At 49.2% G+C, this 22,305-nt stretch overlaps 1 protein-coding gene across 1 annotated transcript in view; it reads left to right on the top strand.

Moving 5' to 3' along the window:
* Positions 1 to 2,812: 2,812 nt before the first annotated feature.
* Positions 2,813 to 22,305, top strand: part of ube2m (ubiquitin conjugating enzyme E2 M) — a 28,904-nt gene continuing 9,411 nt past the window's right edge. Inside the window, 5 exon segments of the mRNA XM_069908139.1 lie at positions 2,813 to 2,851; positions 2,854 to 2,938; positions 11,879 to 11,973; positions 15,566 to 15,604; positions 18,823 to 18,926. Coding sequence (XP_069764240.1) covers positions 2,828 to 2,851; positions 2,854 to 2,938; positions 11,879 to 11,973; positions 15,566 to 15,604; positions 18,823 to 18,926 — 347 coding nt within the window. The 5' untranslated portion in view covers positions 2,813 to 2,827.

Raw genomic sequence — 22,305 nt, forward strand, 5'->3', positions numbered from 1 at the left:
TCCCTCCCCACTAGCAAGAACATCTATGGGGAAGCGCTGCCAGTCGGAGAGCTGCCAGCAATCATCAAGAATCCACATCACCCAGAACAGGCTCTGTTTCTTGCTGCTGCCATCAGGAAAGTGGTATCGGTGCCACAAGATTCGCACCAGCAGGTTCAGGAACAGCTGCTCCCCCTCCACCGTTAGACTCCTCAACAACAAACTCATCAGGGACTAATTTAAGGACTCTTTTGCATTTATTGACATCTTTTTCCTCTGTTTTGCAGTTTGCTGACATTTCTATATTTACATGTGTAGTTTTTTTTCTGCACCCACAGGCTAAAGAATCTCAGGGTGGTATGTGATATCAGGTATGTACTTTGGCAATAAATCGGAATCTTTTGTGCATCCATATATCCAAGTCCCTATTTATTGGCAGAGCCTGACCTGCCTCTAATAACAGAGCTGCTGGTGTGGTCCCCCCCCCCCAAAGGGGGCTGCTGGTGTCCCCCCCCCCGCCCAAGGGGGCTGCTGGTGTCCCCCCACCGCCCAAGGGGGGCTGCTGGTGTCCCCCCCCGCCCAAGGGGGCTGCTGGTGTCCCCCCCCGCCCAAGGGGGCTGCTGGTGTCCCCCCCGCCCAAGGGGGCTGCTGGTGTCCCCCCCGCCCAAGGGGGGCTGCTGGTGTCCCCCCCGCCCCAAGGGGGCTGCTGGTGTCCCCCCCGCCCAAGGGGGCTGCTGGTGTCCCCCCCCCGCCCAAGGGGGCTGCTGGTGTCCCCCCCCCCGCCCAAGGGGGCTGCTGGTGTCCCCCCCCCGCCCAAGGGGGGCTGCTGGTGTCCCCCCCTCCGCCCAAGGGGGGCTGCTGGTGTCCCCCCCCCGCCCAAGGGGGCTGCTGGTGTCCCCCCCCCCGCCCAAGGGGGCTGCTGGTGTCCCCCCCCCGCCCAAGGGGGCTGCTGGTGTCCCCCCCCCGCCCAAGGGGGCTGCTGGTGTCCCCCCCCCGCCCAAGGGGGGCTGCTGGTGTCCCCCCCCCCCGCCCAAGGGGGCTGCTGGTGTCCCCCCCCCCCCGCCCAAGGGGGCTGCTGGTGTCCCCCCCCCCGCCCAAGGGGGCTGCTGGGTGTCCCCCCCCCCCCGCCCAAGGGGGCTGCTGGTGTCCCCCCCCCACCGCCCAAGGGGGCTGCTGGGTTGTCCCCCCCCCCCACCGCCCAAGGGGGCTGCTGGTGTCCCCCCCCTCCGCCCAAGGGGGCTGCTGGTGTCCCCCCCACCGCCCAAGGGGGGCTGCTGGTGTCCCCCCCCCCGCCCAAGGGGGCTGCTGGTGTCCCCCCCCGCCCCAAGGGGGCTGCTGGAGGTCCCCCCCCCGCCCAAGGGGGCTGCTGGTGTCCCCCCCCCCCCGCCCCAAGGGGGCTGCTGGTTGTTCCCCCCCCCCCCGCCCAAGGGGGCTGCTGGTGTCCCCCCCCCCTCGCCCAAGGGGGCTGCTGGTGTCCCCCCCCTCCGCCCAAGGGGGCTGCTGGTGTCCCCCCCCCCCCGCCCAAGGGGGCTGCTGGTGTCCCCCCCCGCCCAAGGGGGCTGCTGGTGTCCCCCCCCCCGCCCAAGGGGGCTGCTGGTGTCCCCCCCCCCCGCCCAAGGGGGCTGCTGGTGTCCCCCCCCCCAGCCCCAAGGGGGCTGCTGGTGTCCCCCCACCCCGCCCAAGGGGGCTGCTGGTGTCCCCCCCCGCCCAAGGGGGCTGCTGGTGTCCCCCCCCCCGCCCAAGGGGGCTGCTGGTGTCCCCCCCCCGCCCAAGGGGGCTGCTGGTGTCCCCCCCCCCGCCCCAAGGGGGCTGCTGGTGTCCCCCCCCCCGCCCAAGGGGGCTGCTGGTGTCCCCCCCGCCCGCCCCAAGGGGGCTGCTGGTGTCCCCCCCCCCCGCCCAAGGGGGCTGCTGGTGTCCCCCCCCCGCCCAAGGGGGGCTGCTGGTGTTCCCCCCCCCCGCCCAAGGGGGCTGCTGGTGTTCCCCCCCCCCGCCCAAGGGGGGCTGCTGGTGTTCCTCCCCCCAGCCCAAGGGGGCTGCTGGTGTTCCCCCCCCGCCCAAGGGGGCTGCTGGTTGTCCCACCCCCGCCCAAGGGGGCTGCTGGTGTTCCCCCCCCGCCCAAAGGGGGCTGCTGGTGTTCCCCCCCCGCCCCAAGGGGGCTGCTGGTGGTTTCCCACCCCCCGCCCAAGGGGGCTGCTGGTGTTCCCCCCCCGCCCAAGGGGGCTGCTGGTGTTCCCCCCCCGCCCAAGGGGGCTGCTGGTGTTCCCCCCCCGCCCAAGGGGGGCTGCTGGTGTTCCCCCCCCGCCCAAGGGGGGCTGCTGGTGTTCCCCCCCCGCCCAAGGGGGCTGCTGGTGTTCCCCCCCCGCCCAAGGGGGGCTGCTGGTGTTCCCCCCCCGCCCAAGGGGGGCTGCTGGTGTTCCCCCCCCCGCCCAAGGGGGGCCTGCTGGTGTTCCCCCCCCGCCCAAGGGGGCTGCTGGTGTCCCATAAGGGAGTTGACGGTGTCTCTCTTCCCACAGGTTGATGGTGACACCCCACCCTAGGGTGCTGATGGTGCCCCTTATTCCAGCCACCCACCCAAGGGTGCTCCAATCTCCAGCAGCGAGAAGTCGGGAGAAGGAATGTCCCTTCCCTCCCCGCTCCCCCGGCCTCCCGCTCCCCCCTCCCCGCTCCCCGGCCCCCGCTCCCCCCTCCCCGCTCCCCGGCCCCCCGCTCCCCCCCCCTCCCCGCTCCCAGCCTGCCCCTCGCCTGCCCCCTGACCCCCGCTCCCATGCTGCTCTGCGCATTGCTCCGGCCCCGAGCGGCGGCTCCGACTCTCGGTTCCCGGGTTCGCGGTCCTGTTCCCCCCCGCACCATGATCAAGCTCTTCTCGCTCAAAGCAGCAGAAGAAGGGAAGAAGACGCCGCCGGAGCCGCCAAGAGCGGAACCAAGAAGGCGTCGGCCGCTCAGCTTCGCATTCAGAAAGGTGAGGGCGCGGGCGGCGGGGAGGCCTCGCTGGAGGCCTCGGCCTCGCGTAGCGGCGGCCGCTGGAAGCCTGGGGAAGGGTGGACGCTGAAGATGGAAGTACCCGCCCCCCCCACCCCCTTCTCCCTCCCCCACCCCTTCTCCCTCCCCCCACCCCTTCTCCCTCCCCCACCCCTTCTCCCTCCCCCCACCCCTTCTCCCCCCCACCCCTTCTCCCCTCCCCACCCCTTCTCCCTCCCCCACCCCTTCTCCCTCCCCCACTCCTACCCCCCCCCCCCCCGGTCTCCCACCCCTACCCCTCTTTCCCCCCCCACCCCCCCGGGTCTCCCATCCCTACCCTCTTCCTCCCCCCCCCCCCCCGGGTCTCCCACCCCTACCCTCTTCCTCCCCCCCCCCCGGGTCTCCCACCCCTACCCTCTTCCCTCCCCCCCCGGGTCTCCCCACCTCTATCCTCTTCCCCCCCCCCCCCCCCCCGGTTCTCCCACCCTTACCCTTCCCCCCCATCACCCGCCCCTATTCTCTCCCCCTCCCCCTGGGGTTTCCACCCCTACTCTCTCTCTCTCTCTCTCTCTCTCTCTCTCTCTCCTCTCTCTCCCCCTCTCCCTCCCCCCCTCTCCCTCCCCCCCCCCCTTGGGTCTCTCACCCCTATCCTCTCCTCTTGGGTCTCCTTCTTGTCTTGGGTCTCTCTCCCTTGCCCTCTCTCCTTGGGTCCCCACCCTCCCTCCTCTCTCCTTGGGTCTCCCACCCTCTCCCTCCCTCTCTCCTTTGGTCTCCCCACCCTCTCCTCCTCTCTCCTTGGGTCTCCACCCTCTCCTTAAGGTCTCCCTCTCCCCCTTGGGTCTCCACCCCCCTACCTTCTCTCCTTGGATCTCCTACCCCAATCCTTAGCCCCCCCAACCCCAAGCCTAATGCTGTGTCTCTCACAGCTTTTTATTCCCCCAACCCAACACCAGTTGTGTGTCTTCCTGCTCTTTGCAGCTTCAAGCTGTGGTCGGAAGGAGAAGTCAGAGCCTTTGAACACCCGACCAGCTTGACCTGAGCTCTATTTTCACAGGGATTCCAGGAATGGTCCTGAATCTGGTTTTTACCCAGCCACCGCGATCATTTTTCCATGTTAGCCCTCCGTAGTGGCTGTTCACACAGGAAGGATATTTACACCAAAAGGCACGAGTCGCGGTGGTTTTCGGAAGGCTGGATGTCGGTCGAGACGTCGACCCTGCGTGTGACGTACTGTGTCGACATCAAATTCATTTAGCCCATTGTCGCGGATGGTCTGCAGTTCAGTTTAGACTGCAGGCTGTCCACAAAAATATCTAGGGCTGACAGAGGAAAAATTTTGGAACGGGAATGAGTCGCTCATTTATATTCCAAACTTTTTACTGAGCCTGCGTTCCAGGAAATTTGCTGTGAATAGTAGGTTCATGTTTCTTGATGAAACTCTGAGCCTGGCACTCTTCCTGTCACCTTTTTGATGCTGTCTTTTCTGGAAGCAACTATAATATGTTTATATCATGTTTATTTACATGTCCAGCAAAAATTTTTACTTGCTGCAGCCAAAATTGTACTTTAAAAAACCTTACTAGTATAGATATTTTTACAAATTAGAAAGATAATAAATATAAAAGACAGATAAATATTCACAGCAATCCTTATGGGAGAGTTTACCATTAGTGCACAGAGGAGAGATTCAGGAGACTGGTGTCTGCTGGGAATAAAACTGTTCTTATACTGAGAGGTGCTGGTTTTCAGTAGATTCTGTCCAAAGGTAGCAGCGAGAAAAGGATGATGCGGGGTCCTTTGTGATATTGGTTGCCTCCATGAGGCAGTGCCTCACAGAGATGTCTGCAGTGGATGAGAGACCAGAGACTGAGAAAGATACTTTCTGTGTTCCTGGGCACTTAATTTTCCAATCCAGCTTGTGAAGAAGCCAGTCGGTATACTTTCACACAGCGTACCTGCAGAGGTTTGACAAAGTATCTGACGACATACTAAATCTCCTCAGATGCCTTGGAAAGTAGAGGCATTGGTGTGCCTTCTCAATTGACTGGGGGTATTGGCCTGCAGGAAAGGCCCTCTGAAACACAGGCTGCAATGAACTTGAAGATTCTGGTCTTCTCCACCTCCGTCCCATCAATGCAGACAAGTGCATGATCCCTCAGTTTCCTTCCTAAAATCAATAATGAACTTCTTGGTGAAGTTGAGAGCAAGATTGTTGTTGTAGAACCACCCAACTGTTTTGCATTCTGACTCATTGTTTACAGTGGTGTTATCATCAAATTGTTGAGTTGGAACCAAACTTGGCTGCACAGTCCTGAGTGTTCAAGGAATAGAGTTGGGGGCTAACTACACAGTTTTGGGGTGCTCTTGTATTGTTGGCAGTGTGAAGGAAGTGACAATACACACTGATTGGCTTCTGGCATTGAGGAAGTCAACAATCTAGTGGCAAAAGGATAGGCAGAGTGCCAGATATTTTAGCTTGGTCATAGGTTTTGCAGGTATAATGGTGTTGAATGCACAGCTCTGGTCAATGAACAACAGCCTGACGTAGATGTTTCTGGAATCTGGTCAATGAACAACAGACTGATGTTGATGTTTCTAGGGTCGAGGTGATCTAATGCAGAGCCTTTGCCTTTGGCATGTTTCTGACTCCTTTTTCTTCCCATTCCTCACAAAGGCCCAAAACATTGTCCGCTGCCTTCCACAGAAGCTGCCTGATCTGAGTTCCTCCAGCATTTTGTGTGCTGATGAAGTGGCTCAAAGAACTTTGATCTCTGAGACTGTAGAATGGGTGACCAAGAAGGTTAATTTGGACGGGGGTGGACTTTGAATGAACTTTAGCAAGGTCTTTGTCAAAGTCCCACCTAGTAGACTGGTCCAAAAGGTAAGATGGGATCCAGGGTGAGTTGACTAATTGGAGTCAAAATTGGCCTGATGGTAGGATCAGAGGGTGGTAGTGGACGGGTGTTATTCAGAATGGAGGCCACTGGCCTGATGTGCCACAGGAATCAGTCCTGGGTCCAGTGTTTTTTCATTGTGCCGAAGCCCTAAAATCTCTGATTGCTCAGAGATTGGGTTGGTCTGGATTCTCTGGCGGAACTTTTAAAATTAAAATTTGAGGAGAATAAACATGTAAATTTGATAGTTGATTCATGAAGCATTTTTTCATATAAAGTACAAAGAAACATTTTTTTTCTTGCATTCCGCGACTTCCACGTGGTCGCTTGTTGTCACTGTTCATCAATGGCACTTATGCAAGCACGGACACAAAGGCTGAGAGTATTTGAGAATTTTGGATTTTTGGACTTTTACTGTTTGATGAGTTGGGTGACAACATCGTTTGCATGGTTAATGTGTTTGCAGGAGACTCCAAAATTGGCAATATAGTGGGCATTGAAGGATTATTTGAGATTACAGCAGGATCTAAGTGTACTGGGCACGGGGTCCAAGAAATGGCAGATGAATTTAATTCCAACAAGGCGAGGTGTGGAACTTTAGTCAGTCAAAGGCAGGATTTACACAGTGAATTCTAATGGCCTACTGAGTGATACAGAGCAGAGACATCGGGGTGCAGTGCATAGCTCACAGAAAGCGATGACACAGGAGGCAGGGTAGTGAAGGTGTTTGCCTTCATTCGTCAGGACATTGAGTACAAGAGCAGCAATATCATGCTACAGTTCTACAAAACATTGGTGGGACCACCCTTGGCCCAGTTTTGGTCAGCCGGTGATAGGAATTTATCAGTCAGTTGCATGTTGGTACCAATGGCAGAGACAGGAAAATGGAATGAGGTCTTAAACATAGAAACATAGAAGATAGGAGCAGGAGTAGGTCATTCGGCCCTTCGAGCCTGCTCTGCCATTCAACGAGATCATGGCTGATCTTAAAGTTCAGTACCCCGTCTCCGCCTTCTCTCCGTAACCTTTAATACCCTTATACTGAAGAAATAGATCTAATTCCCTCTCAAATAGATTTAATGAACCTGCCTCTACTGCCCTCTGTGGCCATGAATTCCACAGATTCACCACCCTCTGGGTCAAAAAATTCCTCCTCATCTCGGTCCTAAATGGTTTGCCTATTATCCTCAAACCATGGCCCCGGGTTCTGGATTTTCCCACCATTGGAAACATCCCATCTGCATCCATTCTGTCCAGTCCTGCCAGAATTTTATAGGTCTCTATGTTTCCCAACATCCTTGGGAGGTTATTTGTATCCTCTCTTGTAAAAACAGAACTAAAGTAAGAATTTAATTGGTCTGCCATTTCCTTATTCCCCATTATATATTCCCCTGATTCCGACTGCAAAGGACCTACTCTGGATTTCACCAATCTTTTCCTCTTGACATATTTATAAAAGCTTTTGCAGTCGGTTTTTATATTTGCTGCAAGTTTACTTTCGTAATTTATTTTTGCTCTCTTGATTAATCCCTTTGTCCTCCTTTGGTGCATCTTGAACTGCTCCCAGTCTTCGGTTGCAGTACTTTTTTTGGCCAATTGATATGCTCTCTCTTTGGACCCAATGCTGTCTCTAATTTCCCTTGTTATCCATGGTTGAGTCACCTTTTTTGGTTTATTTTTATGCCAAACCGGTATAAACGATTTTTGCAATTTCTCCATTAGACCTGTGAATGCTTTCCATTGTCTATCCACAGTCAACTCCCCCATAAACACCACCCAATCAATCTTACTCAACTCCCGTCTCATACCATCATAATTCCCTTTATTTAAATTCAGGACCTTGGTCTTGGTTTTAATTTGAACTGGAATATAAGGAGCAAGGTGGACAGCTGAAAGGCAGGCCCTCAAGTGTGGTAATCCCGGGACACCAATGAGGATAGAAATAGGTTGTTATTGGCAGATGCATGTGAGGCTGAAATACTGGTGCGCAGCCAGGGTTTTGGACTTCAGGGCTCTCTTCTGGGGAAGGAACGAGCTGTAAAAAAATGGCGGGTTAGACCTGAACTCGACTGGGACCAGTATCCTTGTGGAAAGGTTTGCCAGAGCTGTTGGGGAGGGCATGGGAACCAAGGTGATAGGGAAGATGAATTACATGTAGATGGAGTGTGTGGTGAGATTGTAAGAAAGGATAGGCCAAAAATACAGGCATAGGAATTTAACTTGTGGTAGTATGGAGACAGAATTGAGAAGTGTGATTAATGCGTCTGAAGGACGTGTATTTAAATGCACGCGGTATAATGAATAAGATGATCTTGTAATACAAATGAAAATTGGCAGGGATATGACATTGTGGGAATCACCAATTTGTCGCTGAAAGAAAATCACTTGTGGGAACTGAGCAACCAAGGATACACAGTGTATCGAAAGGGCAGGCAGGTCAGTGGCGAGGGGGGGTGGCGTGAGGGAAGGGGATGGCGTGAGGGAAGGGGATGGCGTGAGGGAAGGGGATGGCGTGAGGGAAGGGGATGGCGTGAGGGAAGGGGATGGCGTGAGGGAAGGGGATGGCGTGAGGGAAGGGGATGGCGTGAGGGAAGGGGATGGCGTGAGGGAAGGGGATGGCGTGAGGGAAGGGGATGGCGTGAGGGAAGGGGATGGCGTGAGGGAAGGGGATGGCGTGAGGGAAGGGGATGGCGTGAGGGAAGGGGATGGCGTGAGGGAAGGGGATGGCGTGAGGGAAGGGGATGGCGTGAGGGAAGGGGATGGCGTGAGGGAAGGGGATGGCGTGAGGGAAGGGGATGGCGTGAGGGAAGGGGATGGCGTGAGGGAAGGGGATGGCGTGAGGGAAGGGGATGGCGTGAGGGAAGGGGATGGCGTGAGGGAAGGGGATGGCGTGAGGGAAGGGGATGGCGTGAGGGAAGGGGATGGCGTGAGGGAAGGGGATGGCGTGAGGGAAGGGGATGGCGTGAGGGAAGGGGATGGCGTGAGGGAAGGGGATGGCGTGAGGGAAGGGGATGGCGTGAGGGAAGGGGATGGCGTGAGGGAAGGGGATGGCGTGAGGGAAGGGGATGGCGTGAGGGAAGGGGATGGCGTGAGGGAAGGGGATGGCGTGAGGGAAGGGGATGGCGTGAGGGAAGGGGATGGCGTGAGGGAAGGGGATGGCGTGAGGGAAGGGGATGGCGTGAGGGAAGGGGATGGCGTGAGGGAAGGGGATGGCGTGAGGGAAGGGGATGGCGTGAGGGAAGGGGATGGCGTGAGGGAAGGGGATGGCGTGAGGGAAGGGGATGGCGTGAGGGAAGGGGATGGCGTGAGGGAAGGGGATGGCGTGAGGGAAGGGGATGGCGTGAGGGAAGGGGATGGCGTGAGGGTGACTCTATTGGTAGAAAATGGAATAAAATTCTTGGAGAGGAGAAAAAGGAAGATTTGCATCCCTATGGGTAGAGCTAAGAAACCGTAAGGTTAAAAGACTTTGATGGAGGTTATGTACAGGCCTCCAAACACTAGCAGGGAGGTGGCATACAAGTTACAGAGGGAGATAGAAAAGGCATGCAAATGGTCGATGTTAACGATTGCCATGGAGGATTTAATATCTTTCTTGACTGAGTAAATCAGATTAGTGCTGGGTCCCAAGGAAAGGAATTTATAGAATGTCTGTGGGGCGGCTCAGTTGATCAGGGAAAATGCAATTCTGGACCGGAGTTGGATAATGAACTGGATTTGATTGGGAGCTTAAGGTAAAGGAACCCTGAGAAGAGAGTGGTCATAATATGATAGAATTCACCCTGCAGTTTGAGAGGGAGAAACTAAAATCAGATGGATCATTGTGTCAGTGGAATAAAGGGGACTACAGAGGTATGAGAGGATATGGCCAAAGGTGATTGGAAGCAGACCCGAGCAGGGACGATGGTAGAGTGGCCAAAACTGCTCACAATACTCCGTGCAGTCTGACCTCAACAGTATTACCTCTACTGCTAAATTCTCTCCCTCTTTAAATGAATGGTAGCTTTACATTTGAATTCTCTACCATTGACTCTACGGATTAAGAAGTGTTCTAACGGAAGGAAAGGGCAACTGTGGCTGACAAGGGAAATCAAGGACAGTGTAAAAGCAAAGGAGGCTCACACTATAGCCACAGTTAGTGGGAAGCTGGAGGATTGGAGCCATCAAACAGCAACTAAAAAGCAGTAGGAAGATGAAATGAGAGGGTGAGCTGGCTAGTTACACGAGGAGGAGGGGCAGTTGGTGCAAAATGGCTTGGGTTAGATTGGGCAAGGAAATGGCAGATCAAATCAAGTGGCGAGAAGCGAATGATTGTGCGTTTTGGTGGAAGGAATAAAGGTGTAGACTGTTTTCTAAACGGGCTGGATGGAGTGGATGCGGAGAGTTGTTTTCGATAGGAGGAGGAGTCCAGGACACGAGGTCATTGCCTTTTATGTCAAAACGTCACTTTCTAATATTTCGTTCCCCAGAGGGTGGCGGATCTGCAGAATTTGCTGCTGCGGCGGGGTCAAGTCAGTGGATGTACTTAAAACAGAGGTTGATGTTCTTGATTAGGAAGGGAATAAAGGGTTAAGGGGAGAAGGCAGGAGAGTGGAATTAAATAGTAAATTGGCCAAAATGAAATGGTGGGGCATACATAATGGGCTGAATGGCCTATTATCCCTTCCTGTCTTATAGTCATGGTTTTAGACTGTCATACCTTGGGGAAAACACTGATTTCTCTGGATCACCACGTTTTTCAAAAGGCTTGCTTCCTGAAAAAAAAATTGGGGATTATGATAGACAACTTCAAGATGAACACAAAAGATAATTTCAGATTTGCTGCATTATGTAGGAAGTTGGAGAAACAGCAAATTCACTTTTATTGAATTTAGTTTGTTTAATCACATAATGACGCTGAGACCAAGTGGAAACTCAATGCTGGAGTAAATCAGCAGGTCAAACACTGTCCTTTATATGTAGCAAAGGTAAAAAATACATAACTGACGTTTCGGGCTTGAGCACTTCATCAAGGTATGGAAAAATGTCGACGGGCGTTACACTGACACGTTGCGTAGGTTCAACAGACGAAAAATGTCTTGCTGCTGATTTTCGTTTGTACTCAGCATCTGATGCCTCTCAGGTCAGTGTCCAACGATAGTCGGCCAGCACTGATGGATTCCAGTTGCCCTGATACCGCTTTTCTATGGTCGCAATGCCCCGGTGAAGCCTTTCACCGTGTTCATCGCCGACTGCACCAGGATCAGCAGGGAAGACATCCAGTGAGGATGCAGAAAATGAATTTTGAATGACGCATTGCATTTCACAGTTTTATAGACTTAAAATATGACAGGAAATCACAAAAGTAGGTTATCTCTAAAAAGCAGTAGGTGATTTTTGCGATCACCAGCCCAAAATCCATAAAATACACGCCAAAGTGTTCAAGACGCAAAATCTTCATTATCCAGTTTTTTAAAAATACTTTATTTATGATTTTCCAAACTTAAACAGTTATTAACATGATCAATGTCAACGTTAACAGTATCAGCATTGACTACAATTTACAATGATCCATTTTGTACAATTTTCTGCAGGGTTCAAGCTCTTTTCATCTCCCTCCCCTCCCCCCCACCCCCCTCCACATTTAACACTTAACTAACCACAGTCACATACAACATTCAAGACACTCACAAGAAAAGACGTATATCAGGGTTTTATGGGTTTGTTACGATGGCCAGCACTCAGGCTGTTTTCTCTTTCCCTGGTCAGGATGGGATGGAAGACCCCCACCAATTGATGGGGAAGGTAGGGCGGCGAGGCGCGATGGTCCACACTACAATTGTGCTCCTAGGGAATTTAAGTATGGTTGCCAAATTTTCAAAAAAGTGTCAGTTGTCCAGTGTTATGTAAATTATCTGTGTTCCTCAAGATTTTGTAAATCTCTGTAAGGTCATCCTTCAGCCAGGTTAAAAAAAAAACCCCAGCCTATTCAATCTCTCTCTATAATTCAAGTCCTGCAGTTCTCGTTACTTCAGGTCCTTACTGCTTTCTCCTTTTTTCTTTACCTTCAGATATAAATGAATTGAATTTACCAAAAACCTGTGAGATAGTTTTCCCAGATCCAGACGACCTCCTCAACTTCAAACTTATCATCTGTCCAGATGAGGTGAGTGACAGCCCGACTGTGGGAAGAGTTTCCAAGTGGTTTGGTGGCTCGTGAAGCAGGGGAGGTTGAGGGGAGGAAGCATTAGCTTCATGAAGCAGAGGAAATAGTGGAAGTACAATAGCACCAAATGCTTGCAGTTGGTATCGATATTTAGCAGAGAAGTAATTGATGTGGACCCAGGGGAGCGGCGACCATGCTGCTCGGCATTGTCCTACTGCTCGTCCCGCTGTCGACAGCTCCTTTCAGAGTTTAAATGGCCTGTTAAAGGAGCCAATGACCAAAATGTTGGGGTCTGTGCTCAGCAATGTTCAGCAACCAGCTGACTGGTGCAGGGCACCAGAAACTGGGAGAACATCCCCACCCCCCCCACCCCGTTGAGAAGGAGAAGCATGGGAAGTGGACCCACAGGGAAGGTGTCCGCAGCAGTGGACAAGTGAGGGGATCGGTGGCTGCACGATCACGCACAGGCTGCAAGCTGTTGGCGACCTGTGGTCGAAGGACTCCCTTATACTGTGGACTGCTGGCAACTTGCGGTTGCAGGACCCACGCAGGCTGTGGTCTGCTGGAGACTGGCTCATGGGAACTAGGTATCGAAACTGGGGTGCGAGAGGGTGCTGAGGGCAAGAAGTGCTGCTGAAGGTTTCTTGATCGTCTCGGAAGTTTGGACCCGTAGCTCAAGTTGACATGGATTGAACAAGAGTCTGTGCGGCTGCAGAGTCCTGGAGGCTCTGTGGGGACTTTTTACAGAGCAGATGTGGCAAAGTTGTTTCAATGGGATGAGAGTCCAGAATAAGAGGGCACAACTTCAGGATTAAAACAGAAATGCGGAGGAATTTCTTTAGCTAGAAACTGGTGAACCTCTGGAATTAACTACCACGGGCGGCTATGGAGGCCAAGTCATTGGGTGTATTTAAGGCACAGATTGATAGTTATCTGAATAATCAGGGAATCAAAGGTTATGAGGAGAAGGCAGGGGAGTGGGGATGAGTGGGAGAATGGATCAGTTCATGATGGAATGGCGGCATGGACTCAGTGGAGTTGAATGGCTTGTTTCTGCTCCTATATCTTGTGGTCTTTCTCTTATTGTTAGTGGTGCCAAGCAATTACTCATGGCAACTGTTTGGTTATCTTATGGCAGACAAAAGTTGAGATACAGGTACGCAATCCTTTATCTGGACATCTAAAATCCGGAAAGCTCCAAAAACTGGCAAGGGGGAGGAGAGAGATGGCAGTGCGACTTGGGCGGGCGAGGGGGAGAGTCGGCAGCACGACTTTGGCGGGCAAGGTGGGGAGACAGCAGTGTGACTCAGGTGGGCAAGGGGAGAGACGGCAGCGCGCCTCGGATGGGCGGGGGGAGACGGAGGGGATGGGGTTGGATACAGCAGCACAATTCGGGTGGGCTTAAATCTGGGGCAGCTAGCTTTTTTTCTGAAATCCGAAAAAATCCGAAATTCGGAACACACTGTCCCCCAAGCGTTCTGAATAAAGGATTGTGTACCTGTATATCGTGTATATTACATTTTTATGGAATAGCACCATAGAGCATTACAACACTCAAAGCAGGCCCTTCTAGTCTGTACTGACCTGCACCCAGTCCATGTGACAATAAAAGGAATCTTCAAGTCAGCTTGATTGTTACTCCCTTCATACCTGGTGTACCATGGCAGCAGGTGTCTGAGATACAAGATTCATTGCACGAATTTTCCACCTCTAACTGTGTGGCCTCTATTGCCAAGAAGGACAAAGTCAGCAGGTGGAGAGGAAAACTTTCAGACGTTCCCCACCAGATCACACCCACCCACCCCTGCCTTGGAAATGCCTTGCTCTTCCTTCACTGTTACTGTGCCAAAATTGCCACCAGCAAATCTCGCTCAGCCCTCTGCCACACTGGCTGTGGGGCTTCGAGAAGACAGCTCGCGACCTCTTTCTCGAGGGTGATTAATAATTGGGATTTATGAGCAAGGAAAATTTCCTCGCAGCACCACTTCGCCCTGTGATGTGAGGTACTGCAACTCCACAGAGGCATTTGTGGATGTCTACTCTGGATTTAAAATAATTTTGGCCAGCATTTGAGCACTCTCTGTATGTCTGAATACACTGGCAGGATTGTTAACACTGGAAAGGAACAGAGGTGCCTTGGAGTCCAAGCCCATAGATCCTTCAAAGTTGCCGCATAGGATTGTTCGGAAGGCACGTAACAGAGGTTGCCAAACTTGCTGAATGTAAGAGCCACATACGATAAATTCCGGCTGTTTGAGGGCCGCATGACAAAATATTACACGCTTTCACTCTTGCAGATTTTGTAACAAAATAATTATAAATATTTATTCATGTACATAGTTTTTAAATTGCTAATTTGTATTAGTTTCAATCATCAAAAAGTATAAATACTAAATATTTTTAAAAATCCTGATTGCAACCAATGTGAGTACCAGCTCGTTCAATTCCTGTCTCAGCCAACGTATTTCCATGAGCTGCACATTATATATCATGAGCCACGGGTTGGCCAGCCTTGGCGTACAGGGTTCAGGAATCGCTAGTTAATGTTGCAGCTCCATTAAGTTCCCAATAATTTTGCAGTATGTTTGTGTCTTTTAACTCGAGGGGTTGGCCTCGGCGCGACATGTTTGCAGGTAGCAGTGAAGAGCTGTTGGATTGACTGCAGCCACGATGGGGGTGGTAACATTGCCTTACTGCTGGTGGCTCCTGTCCAATTGGCCGTTCAGGAACTATGCGTGTACTTGGGTTTGTAACAGAACCACTTGCTTACCAATGAAGTTGGTAATCACTGCTTACCAATGAAGGTTGTCCAGGTAGAGAGGTTCCCAATAAAGTAAATGCACAATGGTGGAGAAACTCACGGGTCAAGTAGTGCACCTTAGAAAGCAAAGATAAAAATACAGAACAAACGTTTCAAGCTTGAGGTGTAAGCAAAATGTAGGCAGGTGCTTGAACTATAGCAAAGATACATAGCTAATGTTTCAGGCCTGTGTCCTTGATACCTTGATGAAAGACTCGAGCCTAAAACATTGGTTCTGTATCTTCATCTTTGCTGTATAAGCTACACTGTTTGACCTGCTGAGTTTTTCCAGCATTGTGTCGTTACTTCCGTGTTTTATTCTTGGATCCCAATAAACCTGTGTCAGAGTTATAGGGTCATGTAAACTGATGATCAGGGAGGTGTTTGGCTACTTTTGAAAGCTTTGGGTGGGAAAGAACTGTCATTGTCTGTAAAGTAGATTTGTACTGGATCGTTATTTACAATAAATAGCACAAAGAAAGAAAACCTGAAATAGAATTCCTGTAAAAGCATGCCGAAGAGAAATGTGCCCAGTAAACCAATCCTTCCCTGAGGTGGAGTGCCAGTGTTTCATGAATTGTATCCTTTGTGACAAGGGAGATTCAGTGGAGGTTGAAGTGAGGGATCAGTTGGACTCTGCAGTCTCTTAATAGAATTTGAAAATATTCTCTTCATTGATGGATCCTGTGAATTTATCTGACTCTGGCTGGTCTGGTTCATTTATTAAGGCATGATGCTTATAAATCAAGTTAATCATTTCTGGTTTAAATGGTTTCTTCTCTTTGCTTTTAGGGATTCTACAAAGGAGGCAAATTTGTTTTTAGCTTTAAGGTAAGTGATCTCTGGGTTTAGTAATCCGTGATGATTTAGAACAGTTTCACTATGTACAAAAATGAAATGTTACTGCGGTGCATCAGTGGTTTTTTTTTAAAAAGACTATGAACCAGGTTCATTTAAAATGATGTAGTGGCTGCCAGCTTCTGCTGTGTGTGGTTTGATTTCCCTGCACTGATCCATACCTTGGCCCACAGAAAACAGTATACAGTAAAACCTCTGCTATCCAGCACCTATGGGGATTGGTAGGTGCCGGATAAGTAAATTTTCTGGTTGCTTGAGACTCACTCTTGCATTGCCTAACTAATACACTTGCATTAAGAATAAACCGTTTAAAAGACAAAAATATTAGACTGTACTTGCACTGAACAAACTTCACTTGAATGAATATATAAAGAATTTTACTTTATTTTCTGTCATATTCTTTCAAAAACATTTAAACATTTCAGGTTCCTCCCCCATCTGCAGATGAACAATAAAATTATAGATAATTTCCCCCCCCCCCACACAAGTTTACAAATAGTGCCATTCTAATATACTGATGCAGACTTACTAAGCAGGGATAAGGAGACACTTTAAGAGAGTCACCACAGTGACGAGCGGCATCGACCATTGCTGTTTCACACAACTTTATTCAAACAGCTGCTACGAGCAAAACATGATCAAGGCTCCCCGCCGGCTGAATATTCGCCCTCATCTTCACCCAAGTTTTTATGGATTACTTCAAAGAACATTTTTACAATTTAAGCTTTCATTTAAATTTTTATTCATTCTTATTTCTTTTAAATTATTTTTTCCTCTCCCTATTTTTTGCCATTTACTTGGAGGCTTCCAGTTGCTTGAATTCCGGATAACAGGTTTTACTGTGGCCTACTCTGATCTTTAAGGATTGATCCAGCATGCTTATTGTTTGTTCGTCACCCTCAATTTCAATACATCCTCCTCATTGTATACCAACGAATGGGGCCTTTGACCCATTGTTTCGATGTCAGCTGATCGTGTAATTCCACTCTCCTGTCGACCTTTATCCTTCTGGATTATAACTCATCCTGGTATTACTTCAGTGGGACGTTCAGTGGCCAACATAATATTTGGAAGAAAGACTTTTTTTTTTAAACTTTATTTGCCCCTGTGCTCCACAGTTTTGAATTTTTAATCAAACAATTCACATGTACTTAAAGTGCACATTCCAGTTTTATTCAAGGTGATTTGTGTACATTTTGGTTTGAGCATGTAGAAATTGCAGCTCTTTTTACACTAGTCCCCTCATTTCAGGGCACCATAATGTTTGGGATATTTGGCTTCACGGGTTTTTGTGAGTTCTCAGGTATGTTTAATGGCTTCATTGGGCTTGCTTCTAAGCTTTTGATCAGGGTTGGAGTCTGTAGTTGCCATTTTCAACATGAGGACCGGAGTTGTACGAATGAAAGTCAAAGAAGCCATTATGGGGCTGAAAAACAAGAATAAAACAAGAGACATCGCCCAAATTTTAGGATTACCAAAATCAACTGTTTGGAACATCTTTAAGAAGAGCGAGCTCAGTAATCGCAAAGGGACTGGTATTCTAAGGAAGCCCTCCACTGGTGATGGCCGAAGATTTGTCATAATGAAGAAAAAAATCCCTATGTCAGGAGGCAGGTGTGGATATGTCGATGACTGCTGTCCGCAGAAGCCATCATGAAGAGAAATGCAGAGGCGACTGCTAGATGCAAACCACTAGGCTGGAAAGGACGGCCAGATCACTTTGCCAAGTATTTAAGAGCCTGGAGAATTCTGGGAAAAAATGTCTTGTGGACCAATGAGACCAAGATTAACCTGTATCAGAGCAAGGTGTGGAGCTGTAAAGGAACTGCCCAAGCATCCCTCTTTTTCCATGGCTTGCATTATTATTTAAGAAGAATTACAAGGGCAAACCAGGAACTCTAGGCTGATGAGCCAGCCGAACGTCAGTGCTGGTGGGGAAGTTGCTGAAGAGAATTCGAAGGGAAAGGATTTGCGTATATTTGGATAAGAAAGGACTGATTAGGGAAAATAGGAATGGCTTTGTGTGGGATCCAGGGCAATCTAGGCAATTTGTTTATCAATTGGCTTGGTGGAATGAGTCGGAAGGTGGCTGTGCAAGGTTCATTTTTAGATTGGAGGCTTGTGACCAGTGATGTGCAGCATGTTTGGCGCTGGGTCCACTGTAGCTTGTCCTTTATATTAATGATCTGGATGACAAGGTAGTTAAAACGGGTCAGTAAATTTGCAGAAAACATTAAAATGAGTGGTATAGTGGACAGTGACGGATTACAACATGATTTAAATCAACTGAGAAAGTCATGTTCATGTCAGATGGGATTTAAATTGGACCAACGTGAGGTGATGTATTTTGGTTAGTGGGACTGCACAGTGACAGCGGGCCCCTGGAAACCATTGTAAAACCGAATTAGGATTTATTGTCGTGAATACGTCATGAAGTTCATTGGTACGCAGCAACATCAACAGTGCAAAGATAAATTACCTTACACAATAAATAAAGAGTGCAAGAAAAAGACAAAATAAGGCAGCAAGGGAGATCTGTATTGACCTCTCTACCAATATCGTTGCATTGACATCTTGAAGTTCCCGACTTGTTTCCATTTATCACCCTCAGCAGCCAAATCCACTTTCCCACACCTCACTCCGTCTTTTATTTCCCCGCCCCCTCAACTCCGGCTGCTTCCATGTATCACTTTTTGGCCTCTGTCACCCACTCCACCCAGCCCTGTCTTCCTGCCATCCTTCACCCCTCCTCGGAGTACCTGTCACCTTATGGCACTTTTCTCAAACCTCTTTATCCCATCTCCTCTGTCCATTCTCATCCTGATGCAGGGTCACAAATTCCTTCTCCCCACCAATACTGCATGGTCCACTGAGTCTTCCAGCAGTTAGGATTTTTTTAAAAAAATATTAAATTTAGACATCCAGCACGGTAACATTCCCTTTTGGCCCACTAACAGTTACACCCAATTGACCTACAACCCAGTATGCTTTGGGGGGGGGGGGAACCCACGCAGGGGGGAGAATGTACAAACTCCTTACAGACAGTGCCAGATTCGAACCCTGGTCTCTGGCACTGTAATAGCGTTGTGCTAACCAGACCATCCCACTTTTTAGAAGAGTTCTCAGTGTTCTTGGACATGTCAGGTAACAATTTGAAGGCTCTTACCTCAGCACCGCTGTTACTTTTGCAGGTTGGACAAGGGTATCCTCACGATCCGCCAAAGGTGAAGTGTGAAACTATGGTATATCATCCAAATATCGACTTAGAAGGCAATGTTTGTCTCAACATTCTCAGGTAGGCTGAATTTGGAATTTTGTTCGTTCCATGCCGCGTTTCACTGCTTACGATTTCTAACTGTTGTGTCCCTTGCCAATCTGTTGGCTGAGTTTCAGCGGTGACAGGCTGAACACAGAAATCTAGGCTAACATTCCAGTCAAATTGAGAGGGAGAGGTACTGGGGCAGCTCATTGAGCCACTTCCTCACGGCACCAGGGACTTGGGTTCAGTCCCGACCTTGGGTGCTGCCTGTGTGGAATCTTCATGTCTGTCCTCTGGCATGGTGGGCTGTGGGCTTTTTAAAACTATGCTGTGTCTCTGAGTGATGCACTTCTGCAAGAACTGACTTTGGATGAATAAAAAGAATATGAATATTCCACGGTGACCTGGCCGTCTGCCTTTCAATCTTAATCTTTAATACTTAAAGCATGGGCATCATGGTTAACCTAGCAGTTGGCGCAACGCTGTTACAGCGACCAGGATCGGGGGTTCGAATCCCATGCTGTCTGTAAGGAGTTTGTACGTTCTTCCTGTCTCTGTGGGTTTCCTCCGGGGGTTTCAGTTTCCTCCCACCATTCAAAATTGGGTGCAATTGGATGGCACGGGTGCGTGGGCCGAAAGGTTCTGATATCTTTTTTTTAAAAAACATACAGGGTTATTATTAGATGAAATTTGCTTCATACAAGTTGGTTGGTACAGTTATATGTAAGTCAGTCTTATCAGATTTAATGAGCTGTAAAGTGTTTTGAAAGAGATGCAAAAGGCTATATCGAGTCATATCTGGCTGATTTTGAGTAGGTTACAGAACAGGAATCAGGTTAAAAAAACTGCAAGTGGACTTCGGAACCAGTGACCATAAATCTATTAGACTTTCAAAAGTAATAGAAAAAGATACGACTTCTCCAAAAGTTCAGGTACTCAGCTGATTTTAGAACAACTTGAGAGGTCACGCTGCAAATCTCTGGTGAGACCACACTTAGAGTATTGCATTCAGTTCTGGTCACCTCATTACAGGAAGGATGTGGAAGCTATGGAGAGGGGGCAGAGGAGATTGACCAGGATTGGAAAACAAGTCTTAATAAGGCAAGGTTAGCAGAGCTGTGAGTTTTCTCTTTAGTGCGAAGCAGGATGAGAGGAGACTTGACAGAGGTCTGGATGATTATGAGAGGCATGGATAGGGTGGATGGCCAGCGCCTTTTCCCCAGGGCAAACACTAGAGGACGTATGTACAAGGTGAAGGAATGAAAGTTTAGGGGAGACATCAGGGGTAAGTTTTTTTTTTACACAGAGTTGTGGGGGCCTGGAATGCCTTGCTGGGGATGGTGGTGGAGGCTGGAACAATAGGAGCATTTAAAGAGACTCATAGGCAGGCACATGGATGGAAGAAAAAGAGAGGGTTACATGTAGGGAGGGTTTACTTTTTTTTTCCAGGACTATGTGGATCAGCACAACATCGAGGGCTGAAGGGCCTGTAACTGTTCTACGTTCAGCAGGAGGTTGTATGGGAGATTTACAAGTTAAGGGATGGCTGGGAAGTGGGACATTTTTAAAGATGCTATCACACAGCATGCTCTTGAAGAGATGAAGGCAAGGCTGGAAAGTTTAAGGAACTCTGGTTGACAAGGATATTGAGGGTTTAGTTAGGAAAAAAGGTGACGTGTTAGATTTAAGCAACTTGGATCAAACAAATCCTTTAAGTGTAGTAAAGGGGTACCCTCAAGAGGAAAATCAGAAGGGAAAAAAGAGGGCATGTGTTGGTAGGCGGGAAGGAGGAGAATCCCAAGAGATTTTCCAGGTATATTGAGAGTGAAAGGGTGGCTCTGGAGAGAATTGGTCACATTAAAGGTGCTGTGTCTTTGCGTGAAGCCACAAGTGGTGGGTAGGGTTTTAAATGACTATTTCTTATCGGTCTTCACAAGTTGTGGAATGCAAGTAATTGAAGAGAATAAGTTGCGGCGTTCTCGACTATGTTGGAAGTATCCGTATTGGTGGACAGTGCATACCTTTCAGAAACCTTGGGGAACAATTTGTGGAGGCTCTCATAGAGGTATTTACCATATAGTCTCATGTAATAGTCGATCCTGTGTAAAAGTTGACAACCCTATCTCTGGCCCCAGCTGCCCGCCCCTCCGGGCTCCCGACGCCCCAACCACAGATCCTTGCCCCAGACACAGGTACTTAACACTGGCAAAAGTATGACTGTCCCCAAATTTGACCTGAAAAATTGGTTCAAAAACTCCATCATCATCCCCATCAGGTGAAATGTTTTTTAAAACCTGGCAAATGTCATTTAAAACGAGTAGCAAAGATAAGCCAGAGAACTTCAGGCCAGTGAAATTGACGGCAGTGGTCAGAAAGTTGTTGGAGGGGATTCTGAAGGACAGGATCTGCCAGCATTTGGATCGGCAGGGAATGACTGGAGGTAGTCAGTGTGGAGTTAAGATTCTTGTGAGGTTTTTGTGGAATGGCAAGGTCTCTATGGAAAAACTAACCAGGGACTTTAGTCTGAGCGGCTTAAGGTTACCAGACTTTAAGAAATATCATTGGGCAAGGTATATTGCCTCATTATTTGAGGGGGGAGTGTACCATCCTGGGCATAAATTGGTCTGCACACGGTAGGTGAGAAGGTAGCAGGAGACTTTACAAGTGGGACACTAAATTATTATTCGGTAAAAAAGAAGCCCCATATTAAAACACATAATTTTAATATGGAAAAAAAAATTAATCAATATATAGTGGGGCTGTTCCCAAAAACACTCCTGACTCCGAATAGATTAGTCACCATTGACAATAGACAACAAGATCATAGACACCTGGTGCTGAAAGGGGTGAGGTGTGTCCAGGATGGTTATGAGAGAGGGAAATTAATGTCATTTCAGCAACTCAGAAATAAATACAACTTGTCAAGTAAGATGTTCCTCTGCTACCTTCAGGGACAAATTAGGTCCATCCATGACCTTACTTTTTTTTTTTTTTTTTTAATTTTTTTATTTTTCACACCATAAATCACATTAGCCATGATATACACTATTTCTTTTTCACACATATACAGCGACTTTTTCTCCCCCACTTTCCTCCCAAGCCACCCCCCCACCCCCCCTCTCATCCATTTTAGGTATACAATCTAGGTTGCATTAATTCAGTCAGACAATGTTGTCATTCAACAAAATTACAGCAGAAATTCTACAGAGTCCATTCTTTTCTTTCCTTCTCCTTCCATCAACTTAGGTAATGTTTGTCCCCGGTAGGTTTTCGCTATTGTATTTAATGTAAGGCTCCCATACTTGTTCGAATATTTCAATATTATTTCTTAAACTATATGTTATTTTTTCTAATGGAATACATTTATTCATTTAAATTTAGTAGTTTCTTCCTTTTAATTTGGTTATGTATTCCA

Source organism: Narcine bancroftii, chromosome 13 (assembly GCF_036971445.1).
Source record: "Narcine bancroftii isolate sNarBan1 chromosome 13, sNarBan1.hap1, whole genome shotgun sequence".
Lineage (NCBI taxonomy): Eukaryota > Metazoa > Chordata > Chondrichthyes > Torpediniformes > Narcinidae > Narcine > Narcine bancroftii.